This window comes from Dipodomys spectabilis, unplaced genomic scaffold, assembly GCF_019054845.1.
Source record: "Dipodomys spectabilis isolate Male_0828 unplaced genomic scaffold, ASM1905484v1 ptg000030l, whole genome shotgun sequence".
Classification (NCBI taxonomy): Eukaryota; Metazoa; Chordata; class Mammalia; order Rodentia; family Heteromyidae; genus Dipodomys; species Dipodomys spectabilis.
Genome location: NW_024870707.1, coordinates 9,944,933 through 9,964,555, shown reverse-complemented (window position 1 = coordinate 9,964,555; position 19,623 = coordinate 9,944,933). Strand labels below are relative to the sequence as shown.

The following is a 19,623-nucleotide window of genomic DNA, read 5'->3' as shown; positions in this document are numbered from 1 at the left end:
AGAGAAGGAATCAGAACCCCGTGCTCGTCCCCTTCCTCCCGCCGCGCCGCGCGCGCCCCGCCGGCCCGCGTCCACCTGTCCGGCCCGCGTCCACCTGTCTGGCCGGCTTCGTGCGCCAGGCAGGGCCCGCGCTGGCAGCCCTGGTTGATTTATTTTTTTAAGGGGGGGTTAGTTTTATTTTGGTGGGGTTGTTGGGCGGGAAGGAAGGCTGGGGTTTTGTAAAGTGTCCACCACGTGTCCCCCTGCGTCCCCCCTCAAGATTTCTTCCCCCCTCTGTTCCTTCCGCCTTCCTTCTCCCAAGCCCCCATCCCAGGCTTGCTGTGTCTCTCCACACCCCACTTCCCGCTTTTTTTTCTTAATTTCCTCCCCTCCCTCCCTCCCTCCCTCCCTCCTTCCCTCCCTTCCTTCCTTCCTTCCTTCCTTCCTTCCTTCCTTCCTTCCCTCTGCCTTCCTTTTCCTCCTCCTCCTCTTCCTCTTCTTTCTTCTTTTTCTTCTTCTTTTTTATGTATCTGGTTTCTCCTTTTCCTCCCTTTGGGTTTCCAGAGTTGGTGGAACAAGGGTGGGAGGGTGGCCCCGACGTGGCCAGCGGGCAGAGGCATCGCTGGGGTTGCCCCTCAGTGCCCCCCAACTTCCTCTGGGGCTGCCTCGGGAGGGGGCCTGGGCCTGGCTGAAGGCCTGTTCTGTGTGCTGCCGGGCAACGTGCATTGGGAAGCTGCTGGCGGAGCAGGGTGGGGGGGCGGTGGGGGGGGAAGGCAAATGCAGATATATATTAAAAGACAAATAATCTAGATACCGCGAGCAACCGCCTGTGGCAGCCGCCAAGTTGGGCACGGGCAAAGGAGGGAGCGAGCCGGTGTCTGTGGACTGTTGGGGTCACCTCTCGGCCCATAGGCTCCCTGCTCCCCCAGTTTTTTTTTTTCTCTCTCTCTCTTTGTTAACAAACGTGTCTAAGTCTTGGAAAACACCCCCAACCTTGGAAATGTGTGGGAAAAAGAAAACAAAAACTTTCCAAATTCCAACAGTCCTGTGCAGTTTGTTCAGGGTGGGTCCTAGCTTTGGGCTGGGTTCTGGGCCCAAAGTAGAGGCCCATGAGAACTGGTAAGTACCCCTCAAACTTCTGAGCTGAACAAAGCTTTGGGCTTCTAGTACCCCTGGTGTCTTGTGTCCTGCAGTTGGGGGGAAGCGGTGTGGGTGGGACACGCTGCAGCTGGTGAGGGAGGCCGGTCTCTGATCAAGGTCATGACCTCAGCTACTCAGGATGTGTCTGATAAGGGCCTTGTGCTTGTACTGGTCTGATGCAGGACAGATGTTGTCCAGCCCTGGGAGGGAGGCGGCCCCCTGCTGGGTTCATAGATCCAGGGCCTCCAGGTGTGTCAGTGGCTGAGCCCACGATGCCCACAGCCCCACCCACACCCCCTTTCTCTGCTCTAGTTCTGGGCCAACAGGAGCTTGAATCTGGGGACATCTTGGCCCCCAAGTCCTCTGGCAGCTCCTGATGCTGAAGGGGAGAGGCAGAGCCCAGCAGCCTGGCCATCGGTGGAATCTGCTCCTTCCCGGTGGCCTGGCAGGGTTGAGGGCGGGTCTGTCCTTTGTGCTTCATGGGCACTTCTGGGCAGTAGGCTTCAAATGTCCAGGAGGACCCACGTGTGGGGGCCTGGGGTTTCAGAGGGTGGGTCAGGGTCCCAGGAGAGGTGGAGAGGGTGGTCATGACGCTGGACACCAGGATATGTCATGAGGGCCCCTCCCTCAACCCTGTGGCTCTCCCCTTCCCCCTCTTGCCTCTGCCTGCTAGGCTCTGGGCACAACGTCATCCTTCCTAGCCTGACTCACGTGTGGAGCGCTGGGGACATTGGCTTTCTTTGCCCACCTGAGCCAGCCACGCCCGGAGGCACTTTCCAGCCCCGCTTGTCCCCCAACTGCACAGTCTTGGAGCCTGAGCTCTAAAGCTGGTGGGAGTCAAGAGGCCCTGTCCTGAGCCAGTGTTGCTAGGGTGTCTCGCACTGAGCCTCACGCCTGGATCCTCTGTCACTGCCCTCCACCCAGGGACAAGACTCACCTCAGCTTCTCCCCCATGGTCACTAGTCAGGCAGCCGGGAGTTCTTGGTGACAGGAGGGCACATGCTTGCTCCAGCAGGCTTTAGGATGACCTCAGAGAGTTGGAAGTCTGGCTGTGGCCCTGCTGGTTGCTTGTGATTAGAAGGTTGAGACTTCCTGCCCCTAAAGGGCTTTGCTGGAAGATTTCTAGACTTGGCCATTGACTTAGATTACTTTTCCCTTAGAGATGGTCATTTCAGTCTGTCTCTGTCTCTGTTTCTTTGTTGGTACGGGGGCCTGAACTCAGGGCCTCACACTCTTGCTTGGCTTTTTTTTAGGGGGAGAGGTTGGTCATGGGGCTTGAACTCTAGGCCTGGGCTCTGTCCCTCAGCTCTTCAACTCAAGGTGAGCACTCTACCACTTGAGCCATAGTGCTACTTCCAGTTTTCTGGTGGTTAATTGGAGATAAGAGTCTCAGGGACTTTCTAGCCCAAGCTGGCTTTGAACCTTGATCCAAAGATCTCAGCCTCCTGAGTAGCTAGGATTTCAGGTGTGAGCCACCTGAAAAAAGCTGGTGCCCAGCTTTTTTCCCACTCAAGGCTGGCACTCTACCTCTTGTGCTAAACCTCCATTTCTAGCTTCTTGCTGGTTAATTGGAGATGTTTCTTGCTCTTAAAACTCATGGACTTTCCTGCCCTGATTGGCTTCTGTGATTCTCAGATCTCAGCCTCCTGAGCAGCTAGCTAAGATTACAGGTGTGAGCCACCAGCGCTTGACTGCAGCCCAGTCATTGCCCCCTGCATCAGTGCGGTTGATACCTGGCTCACCTGGCCGCAACCCCAGGATTGGCCCAAATAGCCTGTGGAAGTGGCAGAAATTCTAGGTCTGGGCTATTTGAATGGTGCTTAGAGAAGATGATCAGGAAATCCCATTTTAGGGGCACCAATGCCAAGGGTTTGAGAAGTTCATCATGGAGTCTGGCTGATGCCTCTTTTCCTTGAAGACCTACCCAGCCACAGAGGGCAAGCCAGCCCAGTCAGTGCCAAGGTCTCCTCAAGTCCTTCCTCCAGAGGTGGGAGTGGAGTCACAGCGCCTTCTGCTGCTCCTATACCGGTCATCCAGGCCAGCAGTGGTCTGGTTGAGAGCCCGGGACTGCCGGGTGCCCATGGCTCCCCTTTCCCACACTGTGTAGTTGGTCTTTCTACCGTAAGAGCTCTGTAGCCTCTCGGGTCATGGCAGTAAGAATAGGAGCCTCCCCATGGAGGCTGCTATCCAGGTGCCCAGCATCTCTGAGGGGAGGCCTTTGGGCTCCTGATGTCACTCCCTAGAGGAGTAGGGAGTGGCAGGAACTAGACCTGTCACGTTAGTGCGTTAGAAAAGGGGCGACTTGGGCTGGGAAGGTGGCTCAGTGGTAGAGCGCTTGCCTTGCATGCTCAAAGCCCTGGGTTCCATTCCTCAGCACCACATAAGAAAAAAGCCGGAAGTGGCGCTGTGGCTCAAATGGTAGAGCACTTGCCTTGAGCTGAAGAGCTGAGGGACAGCGCCCAGGCCCAGAGTTCAGGCCCCACAACCGGACCCAAAAAATTAAATAAATAAAAAAGAAAAGAAAAGGGGAGACTTGTGTTGGAGCTGAAGGACTGGCTCCTAGGAGGCCGAGACCAGCAGGCAAGGCCAGGAGAGAGGCCACTCTGAATGTGGGTAGAGGGGCAGTCCTTGCCTGCTCAGTGAGCAGGAGAGGAGGAGCCATCTCCCCTGGGGTCTGCTTTCTGGAAGTTTCTAGATACTCTAAAGTCCCCCATATGATGAGTGAGCTTTACTAAGGCAGCTGGGTTTTGGCTGGGTAGAGGCAGATAGAAGACAGAGCCAGGGCAGGCCCCATGGCCCAGGCACAAGCATCTGTACAAACGCAATCTCCGCCTCTGCCCTTTTGCCTTGGGGCAGGGGGCTGCTCAGAGAGCAGTGATCTGAGCAGGGTCATAGGCAGAGGGCCAAAGGTTAAAGGCCCCAGAGGCCCAGAAGCTGCAAGAACAGGCCAGTGGACCCCTTCTCCTGGGGGGTGGGAGCTGCTTTCTGTTCTCCTACCAAGTGTTCTGCGTCTATGTACAAGTGAGTGCACATAGCTGGCGTGTGTGCATGCGCGCACGTGTGTGTGTGTGTGTGTGTGTGTGTGCGTGTGTTTCAGCCTCCACTGAGGTGCCTGGCAGTGGCCACATGGATGAATGCCAGAACTGGCTGACAGGCGGGCTGTCAACGATCACTGGGCGGCACACAGCTTCTGTCTGGAGCCTGGTCTCTGAGGCGCACTGCACCACCCTTCCCGTGAGCTGTGCCAGGGAGCCCCAAAGGCTCTTGGCTGATTCTGAGAGGGATGAGGAGGCCCTGATGAGTGTGTCAGATGCTCGGATCAGGAGGTTAGGAGCAGGCCCAGTTAAGCTCTGGAGACCTACAGAGTCTCCTCCTAGCTGTGAGCCCGAAGTTTCTCATCTGTCAAACAGGGGCAGTGCATACCTGACGGGGTTTGGGATGAAAGAGGAAAGGGGTCAGTGCTCCAAGGAGCCCAGCCCAGCCCCTGGCCCATCGCTGCTCACTGGAGTCAATAGGGGACATCATTCATTTATTCTCGGCTCTTTGTTCACACCGATGTCTCTCTGGCCCGCCCTGTACCAGCTGGGTCACGGAGCAACGGGGCCACCTGGCCCTCTACTGCTGTGGACAAGATAGGCGTGTGGCCTTCGCCGTGGGCTAGGGTGAAGTCTGGTTCTGCACCAGGGAGGTAGGGCCCCTGTCCTGGGTCTGGGAGACCAAGAGGCATGGTGGAGGGGGGACAGTGGCGGGCAGAGGATGCAGCTGAGCATGTGGCTGGGGTTTCCTGAAGGGTGGGAGGGGTCACATAGCCAAAGGCCTCCACAGCGCATGCCCAGCCAGGGAGGTGAGAGCCGGCGTGCACCAGGTGGCCCGGTGGGGCGCCCAGCAGTGGGGGCATGTACCCTGGCCTTGGCCTTTCCCCTCTCTGCAGTCACAGGGGCAAGTCGGGGCGACGCGCTGCCTGCAGCCTCTTGCCAATCACGCCGTCCTTTGTCCCTTCTGAGCTAGACAGAGCTGCCAAAGAGACAGCCTCTGCCATCTTCAGGGGAGAAAAGAAGCTACCTCCTCCTCCTCCTCTTCCTTCTCCTCCTTTCCCTCTTCTCATCCTTTGTGGGCTTGCAGAAGGCTAGAACTGCGTGGACTTGAGCACGGAGGGTGCCGCCGGAGTGGGGCGCGCCGGCTTCTTCACAGCCCTGCTCAGGAAAGACACAAGAGGAAAGGAGAGTGTTGTGGGGATGTTGAATGACCCTTGACCTGAAAGCATCCTGAGGGCTCCAGAGAACCTGCTGGTGGCCCTGCCAGCCATCTGAGGGCTCTGGAGTAGGGTTTGGGGCCTGTGAGCCCCCCCCCCTAGAAATGCCCTCTGGGCAAAGGACTAACGTTCTTTCCCACTTGGCCTCTCTCAAGGTGGTCCTGAGGAATGGCAGGGCGGTTTGGGCCAAGGAGGGAGATAGGGAGAGAGGAGGGGACAGGAAGGCGGGGGGGGGGGGGGGAACCCGCCCTCCAGGACTAGCCACTCACTGTTTCTGCACGTCCTGCATGGTGTCAGGCAGCGGCAAGTTCTTGGTCTCCGGCAGCAGCAGGGTGGCCAGACCGCCCAGCACTGTCACGCTCCCGTAGATGAACAGGGGGATGGAGGGGCTGTGGGTGCTCAGCATCCGGATCAGAGGCCCCAGGAAGGCCCCCATTCGGGCCGCCATCTGGCAGAGGCCCACTGCTCTCATCCTGTCCGCGCAGATGTCCCTGTGAGCGCTCCCCCCACCCCCAGCCTGGACCTTCTGCCCTGACCCAGCCCCCCTTTCAGTCCAAGGAAGCTCAGGTGAGGCTGGGCCAGGACAGCCAGGCAGCAACCAGGCCACATGGAAGGAAGACCCAGGGCATGACCACTGGGGTCTTAGGGGAGGTCCTTTGCCCTCCCCCCCTCCCAAATCACGGGCCCCCTCTCCTCGGGCTCAGGACAGTCTTACCTTAGCACCGTGGGGAAGAGCTCGCCACTGAAGATGCTGATGCAGGTGAAGGTGCTCCCCAGAGACCCCAGCCCCAGCAGAGCCAGAGCCGAGCGCAGTGCCCCCATCTCTGTGGACAAGAGACAGGGTTGGGGTTAGAGTGGGTGGTCATGGCTGGGGTGGGGGTCTGAAGGGGGCTCCCTTCATCCTCGGAACATCACCACGAACTCTACGCCCATCTTTCCAAATGCCTGCGAATGGTCTCCCACACCACACTGTGCCCCTAATCTGTTTTTGTTTGTTTTTAACTGTATTTTTTTGTCTTTTCTTTTTTAGTACTGAGGTCAAACTCAGGACGTTGCACTTGCTAGGCAAGCACTTTGCCACTGAGCTACATCTTAGCCCTGTACTCCCAATGTTTCCCACCAGACTCCCAGAGTCAGAATCTTCTCTGAGCCCTCATTCCCCTTGTTGAAACACATCTATGTGTGTATATACATATATACTACACGTCTATGCACGTACATACACACACATATATAATTTTATTTATTGTGTCAGTCCTAGGGCTTGAAAAGCTGGTGCTCTACTACTTGAGCCACAACTCCAGTTCAGCCTTATTTTCATAGTTAATTGGAGAGAAGAGTCTCACAGACTTTCTTTCCCAGGCTGGCTTTGAATCTTAATCCTCAGATCTCAGCCTCCTGAGTAACTAGGATGACAGATATGCGCCACTAGTGCCCAACTGCTGCACAGTGTTTCTCCCCACTGCCTCAATTCTATCACTGTCCCTGGGCTTCAGCACAGCCTCAGTATCCTGGCAATCCCAACACCCTCCTTCCTAACAGGCTACTGCGGTGGTCCTGCGCCCTCTGAGGAGGGACCCAAAGGTCTTTGTTCCCAGCTCCATAGTGTGGTACAGCAGTACAGCTCACCTTGAGGCACCTGCGTGTTGGCCAGGATGCAGAGCCCAGCCAGCACCAGGGAGCTGGCCTGAATGGAGCGGCGGCCCAGATAGTTCATCAGGAGCAGGGTGAAGATCTTGCTCAGGAAGTCCATGGCCCCGATGAGCCCTTGGAGCAGGAACATGTTGCTGCCCAGGGACTGCAGGTCCAGGGCCACACCGTAGAAGCAGAAGCCAAAGGCAAACCTGGGAGCAGGGAGGGTGGGGCAGGGCGGGGCAGGGCTGCTCTTCTGTCTTTCTCAGACTGCATTTCCTGAGCCTGCTGACCATAGTGGCTTCTGACTGGTACCACTATGCTCATCTTATTGGTTGAGATGGGGTAGCACTTTTTGCCCTGGTTGGCCTTGACCTGCCATCCTCCAGCTCTCTGCCTCTGCAGTAACTGGGGTTATGGGCCTGAGCCATCACATCTGGCCCCTCCTCTGTGGGCTTGGGGCTTTGCTGAGTGGCCTGGACCCCTGGATCACCTCTTGTCCTTTCCGGCTCCGCAGCCTTCGTGTCTTTGTCACGAAGCTCCATTATTCAAACTCTGCTTTCTACTTCATGCTCACCCCTGCCAGGGTGCTCATCTGTCCTGACTGGTCCCTCCTGGACCCTGATATACACAGAGGTGACAGTGCTGCAGGCCTGTCCCGGGCGTATCTGGCCGGTGGCCCACAGGAGACCCAGCAGGGCCCACCTTGTTACCCTGAGCACCTAGTCCTGACTCAGGTCCTCTGCAGCTGGCAGCCAGAGGTGGAGGAGGCTGCACCCAAGGCATGGGATTGAGAGGCGATTACCAGCAAAGCATGGAGACACAGATCCGGAGACGCAGTACAGGTGTGGAGAGCAGGGTGCTCAGCTTGATGGTAGCCTGGTCCCCACTCAGCTCCTCCCGCATGGCTGACAGCAAGGCCTGTGGAGACAGGGGCTGTTGGCACTGGGCACCAATAGGTCCTCTTCCTCTACACACTTGTCCTGGGAGGCGGGGCCTTCGGCTGGCCTCCATGAGGACCCTATGCGAGGAAGAGGATCTGAGAGGTGGGCCTGAGGGAGGACCCGGCCCACTTCACCTCCATCGTCAGTGTGTCCTGCACAGTCTTTTTTCCATTGATAATGGCTACCCTCTGCAGTTCCCGCAGGCCCCTATCCAGCTTGCCTGTGATGATGAGCCACCGTGCCGATTCCGGCAGCCACCTGGAGTGGAGGGGACATGAGAGGGAGTCATCTGGGTCATCCCCTACAGATTCCAAGGCTAGCCTGTGCCTGCAGGGTTCACTGAGGGTAATTTGGAGCAGGTTCCTGGAGACCCAGGCTGCATCCTTGGTACCTGAACACTAGGCCAGAACGTCTAATTTCTGTGGCTCTGCCCCTCTGTCCAGTCCCTGCTCTCCTGTCCTGGCCACGCCCTCCCACGTTGGCCCCGCCTTCCTGTCTTGGCTCCTCCCTCCTATTTGGCCCCGCCCTCCTTTACCTCGCTCCACTGTCCTTACCCTGGCTCCACCCTGCGGCCCTGGCTCCGCCCTCCAGCCCTGGCCCCGCCCTCCTGTCGTGGCCCCGCCCCCTGGCTCCTGCCCTCTGAAGCCGGGAAAATGAAAATCTCTCACACCAGACACCCTAACAGTGGGCAGGAAATGGGGTGCGGCACACTCACCATGAGTAGAGGAAGCAGATGAAGAAGGGGACAGAGATCGCCATCTGTAGCAGTGGCCACCTGCGCACCCCGTAAGCCACGGCGCCCGTCAGCATCTGGCCAAAGCTGAAGCCCATGAAGTTGAAGATCATCGTGACTGTTCGGGATTTCGCGGACGTCCACTCCATCACTAGGAAGACAAGAGTGAGCCGCAAGGCCAGCACCGCGCCTGCGCACAGCCTCCCCGCCATGGCCTGGCGCCTGCGCACAGCTTCCCCGCCATGGCCTGGCGCCTGCGCACAGCCTCCCCGCCACGACCCAGGGCCAGGACCTACGCAGAGTGGTTGTGTTCATCATAATGCCTGCCAGGCCAAAGGCCACCAGGAACCGGAAGAGGCAGTAGAGGGAGAAGGTGGGGACAAAGGCGGCCACCGTGCCTGACACGGCCACCTGAAGGTAGTTCCACGTCAGCACCTTCCTGCGCCCGAACCTGTGGCACACAGGGACACGCCGTGTCACTGGGGCCTCCGAGCATGTGGTAGAGCAGGGTAGGTTTTTGTTGCTGCTGCTGTTACTTGTTTGTGTTGGTCATGGAGCTTGAACTCAGGGCCTGGGTGCTGACCCTGAGCTTCATTTTGGTCGAGGCTAGAGCTCTACCCGTTGAGCCGCGCCCCACTTCCTGCTTCTTGGTGATTAATCTCACAGACTTCACTGCCAGGACTGGCTTTGAACCCAGATCCTTAGCTCTCAGCCTCCTGAGTGGCTAGAATTACAGACGTGAGCCACCTGTGCCTGGCTTTGAGCAGGTTTTACGAATGACCATCTTGATGAGAAAGAAGGACCCTCAGCAAGCCGGGAGAAAACTGAGGAACTGTGGCTGGGAAAAGATGCAGGCTCTCTGATACCCCAGAAGAAGGGGCCTGCTCAGGCAGATGGGGGTCTTACCGATCGGAGATGTGGCCGCACACTGCAGCTCCAGCCATAATCCCAGACAAGAAGATAGACTGGGCCATGGGCTTCATGGCCTGAGAGTCGCACACCAGGTCCCACTGGAGGGAGAGGAGGGGAGAGCTCAGCATAGGAGGTCATAGGGCCCACGTGAGAGAGGCCAGAGCAGTTCAGGAGATGCCCTGGGGAGCAAGGGCGCCCACAGGCACAGCGTGGTCTCCTCTGTATCCCATCACCCTTTGCTTCAGCACTTCCAGGACTCCTTATTACCCAGTGGGTCATAGGTCATATCTGTGCTTATGCCCTTCCCCCACCTTGCCTGGCCACCTTAGCTTCTACCTCTTCACGTGCCCTGAAGCCACTTCCCTCTTTTCTTTTCTTTTTCTCTTTTCTTCTTTCCTTCTTTCTTTTTTGCCTGTCTTGGAACTTGAACTCAGGGCCTGGGTGCTGTCCTTTGATGCTCAAGGCTAGCACTCTACCACTGGAGTCCCAGCTTCACTTCCAGTTTTTCTGATGCTTAATTACAGATAAGGGTCTCATGGACTCTCTTGCCCAGGCTGGATTTGAGAGATGATCCCCAGATCTCAGCCTCCTGAGTAGTTAGGATTACAGACGTGAGGGCCCCCCCACCCCTGGCTAGTTTTCTCTTTCTTTAGGAGGCTTCTTGCTCACTTGCTGGGACAGCTGCCCCTCTCCGCTGGCCTGGTTCTGCCTGGTGCCCATGTGGGGTACCTGGGCATCCTGGGCTCTGTGTGCCCAGCCTCAGAGAACCTGCAGGTGAACACACACCCCCACTTTTTTTTGTTGTTGTTTTTTGGTCAGTTGTGGGGCTTGAACTTGGCCTGGGCGCTGTCCCTGAGCTCTTCAGCTCAAGGCGAGCGCTCTACCACTTTGCGCCACAGCGCCACTTCCGGTTTTCTAGTGGTTCATTGGAGATAAGAGTCTCATGGACTTTCCTGCCCAGGCTGGCTTTGAACCGCAATCCTCAGATCTCAGCCTGCTGAGTAGCTGGGATTACAGGCATGAGCCGCCAGTGCCCAGCTCACCCCCACTATTGAGTTGCCTGGATTCACAGTGTCAGACTGGGTGTGCAGATGTGAATCTGCAGAGGTGCTTACACCACCCAGTGTTTGTAGGACCAAGTGACTGATGAACTGAGTGCCCTCTAGAGGGAGAGACAGACAGAGAGAAAGGGGGAGAAAAGAGGAGGAAGGGGGAGAAAGAGAGGAAGAGAGACGAGGAGAGGGAGGTCTAGGGAGGTGACTCCCTCTCAAGATTGGATGATGTGTGCGCATGCGTGTGTGCTGGTCCTGAGACTTGAACTCGGGACCCTGAGCTTTTTTTTCCTCCTAACTAGTGTGCCAGCCCTTGAACTACAGCTCTACTTTTTGGGCATTAAGAGTCTCATCCCCGACTGGCTTCAAACCTTGCTCTTAACCTCTAGCGAACCTAGGATTACAGGCTTCAACCACTGGAACCAAATCATTTTGAATCCGGCCAAGTGAAAGTATGCCTTTGACCTCCCCGGTGGTGGCAGCAGTAGCCGCGGCGGTGACAGGACATGTAGTCGACATGGGGGCTTACCGTGGTCACGATGGTGGAGGTGAAGGTGCTGTAATCGTAGACCCAGCCGTCCAAACATGGCTCCGTGGCAGCCTCGCTCCCGTTGGTGGCCGTGTTGTTGGGGTCCAGGAGCTGCCACTGGGGGTGTTGGAAGCGGCGGCAGCGATGGGGCTGCTGGTCAGGGCCAAGGGGGATGGACACGGCCAGGAGGGCCTCGGGGCCCGGGGCCCCGGGGAGGCTGGCCTGGGCAGTGCCGTTGTCCAGGAGGGGCACCCAGCAGCGGTGTCTGGGCACGGCGGCCGAGAAGTTCTCTATCATGTTCTGACTGGTGAGCAAAATGATGGGGACCAGTAGGGCCACATTCTGTAGCAGCTGGAACTTGCCCAGGTCCCCTACTTTGTCCAGGAGGTCAGGAAAAGCCATGGCGCGTACGTGGAGGCGCGGTGAGCACCCCCGTCACGAGGCCCGGCCGGGACCCCGGGACAGAGCGTGCCAGCCGCTTCCCTCACAGCGGCGCCCACGCCCGCCTGCCCAGGGTTCCGGCAGGGGCTGCGCTGGCATCTGCCCGCCCGCTGGCCCCCGGGGTGGCTCTCCCTGAGATCCCGTCCTGGGCTGAGGCCAGGAGGCTGTTGGCTTCCCCCCCGAGATGAGGAAAAGTCAAATTTGGGAGGGGAGCCCGGGAGACTGAAGTCACCCAGATTGGAATTAAAGTGTGACCAGGGCTCACTTTGCAGATGTGGGTAATTATTTCCCCTGACAAACTTTAACCTGGTTTGGAGGGCAGGGGAGGCACCCAAGCAGAAGAAATACAGCCGCGTCTCCTGCCCACCCCAGCCTGGCCTCAGATGGCTCTTGGAGAGGCCCCAGGCTCTGGCGCTGGCACAGGGGGTGCCGAGTCCGCTGCCTTGCTCCTCACGGCGCCCCGCCTGCCTCTCGTGGAGGGACCCACAGGGAGGAGCTCGGGGAACGTCTCCTGTCTGGAGGCTGGCAGGAGCCTTGGGTGGCGGACCTGGCGGAGCGCGTGCGTGCTGGGCCTTCCAGCCCACGGGTGACACCTCTGTGATGTCACCACATTCCTCAGGCTGGGTGCCCCCAGCCGTGCTCTGCCCAGGTCTCCCGTCCCCACTGCGCGTCCTCCATTTTGCAACCAGCAACATGGTCGCCACTCCTAATTTTTCTGGATGGGTAGTCCCAGCGGGTCCCCCCCCAGCCTCGCCCTGGGCTGCCCTCCCCTGCTCCTGTCCCTCTGGGCTGACCCACACTCTGAGCCCTCACAGTGGGGCGGGGGGGGGGCATGGATGGACTCCAGGTCAGTGACAGCTAGAGACTCTTGCTTCCAAGCGGGACAGACCACAGTGCCCGTGGGTCTCTGCGTTCAGGGAGGTGCAGCCTCAAGACCTCTGCAGTAGTGAATTGTCCAGGCTAGAGGGTCAGAGAACAGAAAGCTGCAAATCTGTGCGTCCATGTGCACACAGGGGCCTGCACGTGTGCATGCTCACGTCTCCATGTGTGTCCAGTGTGTGTATGTGCAGCTGGGCCAGGTATTCTATGTTTCTGGGAATAACTCCTCTGCCACCTACCTGTGTGTGTGTGTCTGTGTCTGTGTGTATGTGCTTGAACTCTGAGTCTGAGTGCTCAGGGCTGTGCTCTCCCGCTTGAGACATAGCTCCACTTCTGGCTTTTTGGTGGTTAGTGGGAGGTAGGAGTCTCCTGGACTTCCCTGCCCTGGCTGGCTTTGAACTGTGATCCTCAGGTGAGCTGGCTGCCCCCTTGCCCTTCCTGTGCCTGTCCCGAGGGCCCTCTCTGGGCTCCCCCAGGAGGCACAGGGGCTCCTCCAGGGGGCTCTCCTAGGCTTGTTCCTTCCCTATGGGGCCTGGTGGCACCCTGCCTTCCCCCTATCTTCCTCTCTCTGGTCATGGGCCCTTTTTTCACGTCTCTTCAGATTTTAGTACTGATTTGAAAAGCAAATGAAGACTCGGGAAAGACCTATGGAGGTATGAGTTATTTTTTAAAAACAAGTTGTTTTTTCCCCCCTAATTGAGATTTTCATGTACACCTCTCCCGAGAAATTCAGAAAACATTGAAAGTTTTAACAAAAATAAATATTGCTCCTAAACCCACAAGCCATTATTCCCCACTGCTTATGTTTTGAAGTCATTATATCCAGGTACATTCAGCTTGACCAGCGTGAGCTATCAAACAGCTTTAACATGTCCTTTGGTAAAATCCCAAAGAAAGCCTCTGACTTTTAATTAGTGATTTTAACGTGTTCACATTTATTGTGATGGCCGATACGTTGGATTTACGGTATGTTTTCTTCTGCACTGTATTTTCTTTTTAAATCATGCTTTTCTGGTTCCGATTTCCCCCTGACTTTTCTTGTTCTATTTTTCTCTGTCTCAGTGTAGCAGTTATACATTTTCATTTCTGTTCTCCTTACATTTGAACGCACAAACGAGGAGCTATTTTGTGCTGTCCCTTCTCTCCAAACCTCCCACCTCCTCCTCCACCCTCACCCTCAACAGAAGGCCTTGCTTATTCCACTAAGAAAATAGAAGCCGCCCGTCTCGTTTTTGTCAGCAGCCCCCCCTTCTCGGCACCCCCACTTGGGAACATCTCCCCTCCCGTCTTTGGCATTTGTCCTTTTCCTTCCGGGTGGTTCTAATTTTCCGGCATCTTCCTTTCTTTGGCTCCTTCCTCCCTCTTCAACTACTGTTCCTTCTTTGCTTTCACCTACAATACATGGGGGGGGGGGGGGTGGGGATGCACACCGATCCAGGGGCTTGAACTCAGGGCCTGTGCCTGAGCTTTTTCACTCAAGGCTAGCTGAGCCACAGCGCCACTTCCAGCTTTCTGATGGTTTAGTGGAGATAATCTCGTGGATTTTCCTGCCCCAGCTGGCTTTGAACTGCGATCCTCAGACCTCAGCCTCCTGAGTGGCTAGGCGACCGTAGTACCTTTTGAGCATAGAATTGACCCTCATCCTCAGTCCCTCTTCCTGTTCTTTCTCTGATCCATTCTGGTCAAGTCTTGACCCGTCGCTGGGGCCCGTGGCATCTCCCGTCTGCATCCCCTTTTGCCCCCGCAGCCTCCGATCGTCTCCTCCTGAGACACTTTCTTCCCTGCTTCCCGCGTCCTCCGGGGGCTTCCTCAGGCTCCTTCGGGGCCTCCTCCTCTCCCCACAGGCTTGCCCTGACGAGAGGGGGGACCCGGGGCTCCATTCTCGGTGTCTTCTCCCTTGTCCGTCAGTTCTCATCTCAGCCTCCACCTCTTCCTGCAGTGGCCCACATCTCCTCCCGCTGTCTGAGTTCCGTCCTTTGCGAGCATCTCCCACATAGCGTGGCCACAGCGGGACTCTCCCAGATGTGCTTCTTGGACGTCTGCCCCCACCCTTCACCCCCCACCCTTCACCTCCACTTGGAACCTGGATCCTTCCAGCTGTTCAGCAGGATTCCCAGGAGCAGATGGAGAATCCATGGCGGCCCCTGGACAGACGTACTTCTTACCCACTCCGCATCTGGCCTAAGCCCCGAGCCATGCTGTTCAGTCAGCCCCTGCCCCTGCTGGGCTCCAAAGCTGGCACTGCCTCCTCTTCCGATTCCCAGTAAACGGCACGGCCCTCGCAAGGAGGCTGCAGCCTCCATCGCCTCTTGAAGCTGCCTCCTCCTGCCCTGAGCTCCGCACCCCAGCCCCGGCCTCCTGGCCTCCTGGCCATCCCGTGAATGAACCTGCTGTGGCTTTCTGCCTCAGGATCTTTGCACTTGCTGTTCTTCCCAGAGATTCCCCATGGCCCCACTTCCTTCCCGTCTTTGCTAGAAGTCTCCTCAGTGAGGGCTTTTCCTACCGCTTTATCTAAATTTTCACTGCCCCGGCTCTTGGCACCCCAACTTAGACTTCCTTGTTTCTCTGGCTATCACCTTCACAGGTCATAATTTACTCATTTATTGAGCTTTGAGCAGCCTCTCACCCCTGGAATGTAACCTCCTCGAAGGCAGCAGGTGACAGTGGCTGTTTTGTTTCTTGCTGGCCCCAGCCCTGGAGCTGGTTGGCACGTGGTAAACCCATGGGTGACCAGTGACCGTGGATGGCAGGCGGGAGGGCGGGAGGGAGCCAGGCATGAGTTCGATGTCACCAGCACGCTCCAGAACCCCGGAATGTGCATCCTGCGCGGCCCTGCCCACGGCCATCTTGCCAATTGTTCTTTACCCAGATTCCTTCTGCTCTTTAGTCCTTCTCTAAAATTTCTATTTTAAAATACGCAGCCCTTGACTTTGGAATTGATCATAATTTTCATTTGAAAACCATACCTTGCTTCTTCCTATTCTGATTCTGCCCGTTCTTGTTTCATGGGGGGGGGGTCCCTCATTTCTTTGTCTCTTAGGGGACACTGGATGTGTTGTGTTCCTCCCTCCCCCCCTTTTTCTTGCTGTTTACTCACTTAGATTTGTGGTGGAGCTAGGGTGTGCATGCAGGCCTTAGAGCTGGCCAGCAGGTTCTCTGCTTACACTTGAGCCACATCCCCAGGCTACTACCGCCTTTTGAGACAAGGTCTTGCTATGTAGCCCAGGCTGGCCTTGAACTTATGACCCTGCCTTCCCCTTGTGAATGCCAGGGTCACAGGCCTGTCCTGGCTGCTGCTGTTGGCGTGGAGACCCACTCGCTCGCTTGTCCGGTAGTTCTGCGTGGATGACGCGCCAGCTGCTGCCTGTGAGATGATTCCCAGCCCCATTTCTCGCTCTGTGGAAGCGCATGTAGTGATCAGGCCTTAAAGGGAAAGGCGGTAGCGTGAGCTGGGGAGTCCAAGGGGCGTCACCTTCGGCAGCACAGTAGCGAAGTCCTATTTGTGGAGGTGATATTGGAAGAAGCTCAAATAGTTGAAGGGACTAGAACTAGCAGAAGGTAGAGGCTGTGCAAAAGCCCTGGGGTAGGCATGTGCTCCTATGCTGAAGGCGTAGAAAGGCCAGTGAGCTTGGGGTGGGGCAAAGAAGAGTCTCCAGATCCCTCAGGGCCTGGGGGAAGGGATGAATCCATCGCTTATGTTTATGAAGGTGCCCTGGCTGCCTGAAGGCGGCGTGTGTGGAGAGAGGAACCCGAGACCACAGGGCCTTACGTCAGCAGCCCCAGGAGGGGTCGGGTCAGCGCAGCAGGGCAGGGAGAAGCACTTGGACTTGGGGTCTGCTCACTGCTTTGGTTTGGAGTTAGGTTAGTGAAAAGAATGGGCAGAAAGAAGAAACTGAGGCTGGAGGTAGGTGGAGATTGGTCACGTGATGGTGGGAAAGGACAGAGGGCATGGCCTGAGCCAGCCGGGCGCCACGGAAGGGCAGGGAAAAAATGGGGGTCACCACACAGCACTGTGGGGAGCTGGAGGCCCAGGCCCTGGGCTCAGGAGGATCAGAGAAGGCTGAAGAGGGTGGGAGGCCAAATCAGTAAGGCATGAGGGCCAAGGGGGGCTTGGCCTTCTAGAAGTTTCCGTTCCTTCAGTGATGCCCATGCTGTGGAAGGTGGGGGAGGGGAGACAGGGCCAGGCTGGGGAGGGGTGGGGGTGGGGTTGGGGGGGGCTGGGGGGGCGGGTGGACTCCTGGCTGCTCTAACAAGCAAGCCCTGAAACACACAGCAGCTCAAACAAGTGCCAGAGAAATGGATGTCCTCTGGGCTGGTGGAGTCTGGGGAGGCAGGCTCTCCCGGCCCACCTCTCACCTGTCATCCAGGTGTGCACCCAGCCAGAGGGGAAGAGAGGACGGCAGTTCACCCGATTCTCTGTGTGTGTCTGTGTGTGTGTCTGTGTGTGTCTGTGTGTCTGTGTGTCTGTGTGTCTGTGTGTGTCTGTGTGTGTGTGTGTCTGTGTGTCTGTGTGTGTGTGTCTGTGTGTGTCTGTGTGTGTGTGTGTCTGTGTGTGTGTGTGTGTCTGTGTCTGTGTGTGTGTCTGTGTGTCTGTGTCTGTGTGTGTGTCTGTATGTCTGTGTGTGTGTGTGTCTGTGTGTGTGTGTCTGTGTGTGTGTGTCTGTGTGTGTGTCTGTGTGTGTGTGTCTGTGTGTGTGTGTCTGTGTGTGTCTGTGTGTGTGTGTCTGTGTGTCTGTGTGTGTCTGTGTGTCTGTGTGTCTGTGTGTGTGTGTGTCTGTGTGTGTCTGTGTGTGTGTGTGTGTGTCTGTGTGTGTGTCTGTGTGTGTGTCTGTGTGTGTGTCTGTGTGTGTGTGTCTGTGTGTGTGTGTGTCTGTGTGTGTGTGTGTGTGTGTGTGTCTGTGTGTCTGTGTGTGTCTGTGTGTCTGTGTCTGTGTGTGTGTCTGTGTGTGTGTGTGTGTGTCTGTGTGTGTCTGTGTGTGTGTCTGTGTGCCCGCCAGTCCTGGGTCTTGAACTCAGGGCCTAGGCTCGGTGCCTGAGTTGGTTTTTGTTTTAGCTAGTGCTCTACCACTTGAGCCACAGCTCCACTTCCAGCTTTTTCCCAATTGGAGATGAGAGTGTCACGGACTCTCCCGCCGGGGCTGGCTTTGAACCCTGATCCACAGGTCTCGGCCTGCTCTGGATTTGAACGGCACTCGCTGCTCCTGACCCCTTTCACCGGGAGCGATGGTCACCAGCCCCGCCTGGGCGGCAGGCTGGGGCACGGCTGCCTGGCAGCAGATCTCATTTTTTTTAAAGGTTTTGGGGTGTTTTTTTCCTCTTGTAAACCCTCCCAGCCCCGATGCCCCGTGGCGTGGGCAGCTGCCTCGGGTCCCAAGCCAGGCAGGAGAAAGGGCAGCGGAGCGCTGACAGGGAGTGGCTCAGCACAGCCTGAGCCCTGCGGGCAGGGCGACCAATCTGGGCAGGCGGCTGGAGGGGGTGATGGTTGGGGGGTCAGGGCCTGGAGCTTCCCCAGAGATAACGTGGTCCAGCTTCCAGCACAAAGGCTCCCCTAGCCAGAACAGGAGCTCTTCCCCTAAGCTGACTTCCAGTCACCCCCCTAGGCCCCCCCCAGATCCCCTTCCCAGGCATTTTCTCCCTGCTGGGCCCTGTACCCCACAGCCCAGCTCCCCAGCCCAGCCTGTGCCGCGCTGTAAGTAGGTCAAGGAGCTGGCCTGGCTCCGCTCCCTTGTCTTTCCTGTGCCCAGCGGCTCCTGCGAGTCTGTTTTTCTCACTCCAAAGGGACTTCGCTCTGCTCGCCGCGTCAAAAAGATGCTCCATGTTAAAATTCAACGCGGCAATGTTAAGCAGCCCTCGGAACTGGGAGCTGTTGGGCAGGTTGGACTTTGCACCCGCCCGGGGCTCACAGCACACCAGAGAGATCCCAGTGCTCAGGGAGAGCAGGCCCTGGCCGCCCAAGCTCCCGGCCAGCTGGCCTGCCAGGCCCTGGCTGTGAGCCCCAGCCCCGTTACTCAGGAGAAAACTTCAAATGGCTGCAAAGACAGGGCCAGGGGAGGGGGGGACAGGGATTTGGGGGCACAAAATCTCATCTAACCAGAACACACTGCGGTGGGCCCTGGCACAGAGATCCAGCATGCGATCTGGACCCAGCTTCCCTGCTGCTGCCCAGACAGAGATCAGAGTAGCCAGAGTGGGCTGTGGCTTGTGTGGTCCAGCCATGACCCACACAGACTTCTCTATCCAGTTCCCTGGGCTGTCTGTGCTGGCCCCACACCCGCTCTCTGGCTTCAGCAAGTTGCTTAACCTTTCTGCGTGTCTCAGTTCTCTTCCCTGGGAGGCTACTAGATCTGATCTCGTAAGATTCATGTAGGGACCCCACGAGTTTACATAAATAACTGAGACTAGTCCCTGCTTCATACACCTGCCATTATTATTACCATCTTTTCTTTTTTTGTTGGTCATGGGGCTTGAACTGTAGGCCTGGGCACTGTCCCTCAGCTCTTCAGCTCAAGGTGAGCTCTCTACCACTTGAGCCACAGCACCACTTCTGGTTTTCTGGTGGTTTATTGGAGATAAGAGTCTTCTGGACTTTCCTGCCTGGGCTGGCTTTGAACTGCACGATTCTCAGATCTCAGCCTCCTGAGTAGCTGGATGACAGGCGTGAGCCACCGGCACCTGGCTTATTACCGTTGTTTTAAATGACTTGACAAGGAAGGGGATCCCAGGATTACGCTGGAGAAGGGCCGCGGGTGGCCAGGGGTGGAATGGGTGTTGGGGGATGAGCAGTGCCCCTCGCCGCCCACCGCACGGCCAGCGGGTGCGAATCTGGGTGGAGATGTGACTTATCTTCTCACATGGGTCCAATCTGCTCTTGAAGAAAGCCCTCGTTTTTCTACAGCAAGTTCACCTGCTGAGATGTTGAGCATGAAGTACCCTCCCCCAACGCTCCCAGCTGTGATGCTTGGGTAGAACTCGGGGAGGGGGGAGGTTGGGGCAAAGGGGGGGGGCTGCCCTGCTGTCCCTGCACTCACCCAGCCCAGCTCTCAAGTCTCAAGACAACTCTCCTCTTCCTCCTCCTCTTGTTCCTCCATTTCCTCCTCCTCCTTTCTTTGGAGTTACTGGGTTTTTGCAAC

General features: G+C 57.2%; 1 protein-coding gene across 1 annotated transcript in view; it reads right to left on the bottom strand.

The window, feature by feature from the left end:
* Positions 1 to 4,627: 4,627 nt before the first annotated feature.
* Positions 4,628 to 19,623, bottom strand: part of Slc22a12 (solute carrier family 22 member 12) — a 34,422-nt gene continuing 19,426 nt past the window's right edge. The window contains exons 10-21 of the mRNA XM_042675827.1: positions 15,810 to 15,916; positions 14,110 to 14,344; positions 11,174 to 11,606; positions 9,587 to 9,690; positions 8,977 to 9,131; positions 8,663 to 8,831; positions 8,082 to 8,205; positions 7,809 to 7,924; positions 7,001 to 7,215; positions 6,087 to 6,195; positions 5,641 to 5,844; positions 4,628 to 5,312 (exon numbers count right to left, since the gene is read on the bottom strand). Of these exons, the coding sequence (XP_042531761.1) occupies positions 5,246 to 5,312; positions 5,641 to 5,844; positions 6,087 to 6,195; positions 7,001 to 7,215; positions 7,809 to 7,924; positions 8,082 to 8,205; positions 8,663 to 8,831; positions 8,977 to 9,131; positions 9,587 to 9,690; positions 11,174 to 11,606; positions 14,110 to 14,344; positions 15,810 to 15,916 (2,038 nt within the window). The 3' untranslated portion in view covers positions 4,628 to 5,245. The remainder of the gene's footprint in view (positions 5,313 to 5,640; positions 5,845 to 6,086; positions 6,196 to 7,000; positions 7,216 to 7,808; positions 7,925 to 8,081; positions 8,206 to 8,662; positions 8,832 to 8,976; positions 9,132 to 9,586; positions 9,691 to 11,173; positions 11,607 to 14,109; positions 14,345 to 15,809; positions 15,917 to 19,623) is intronic.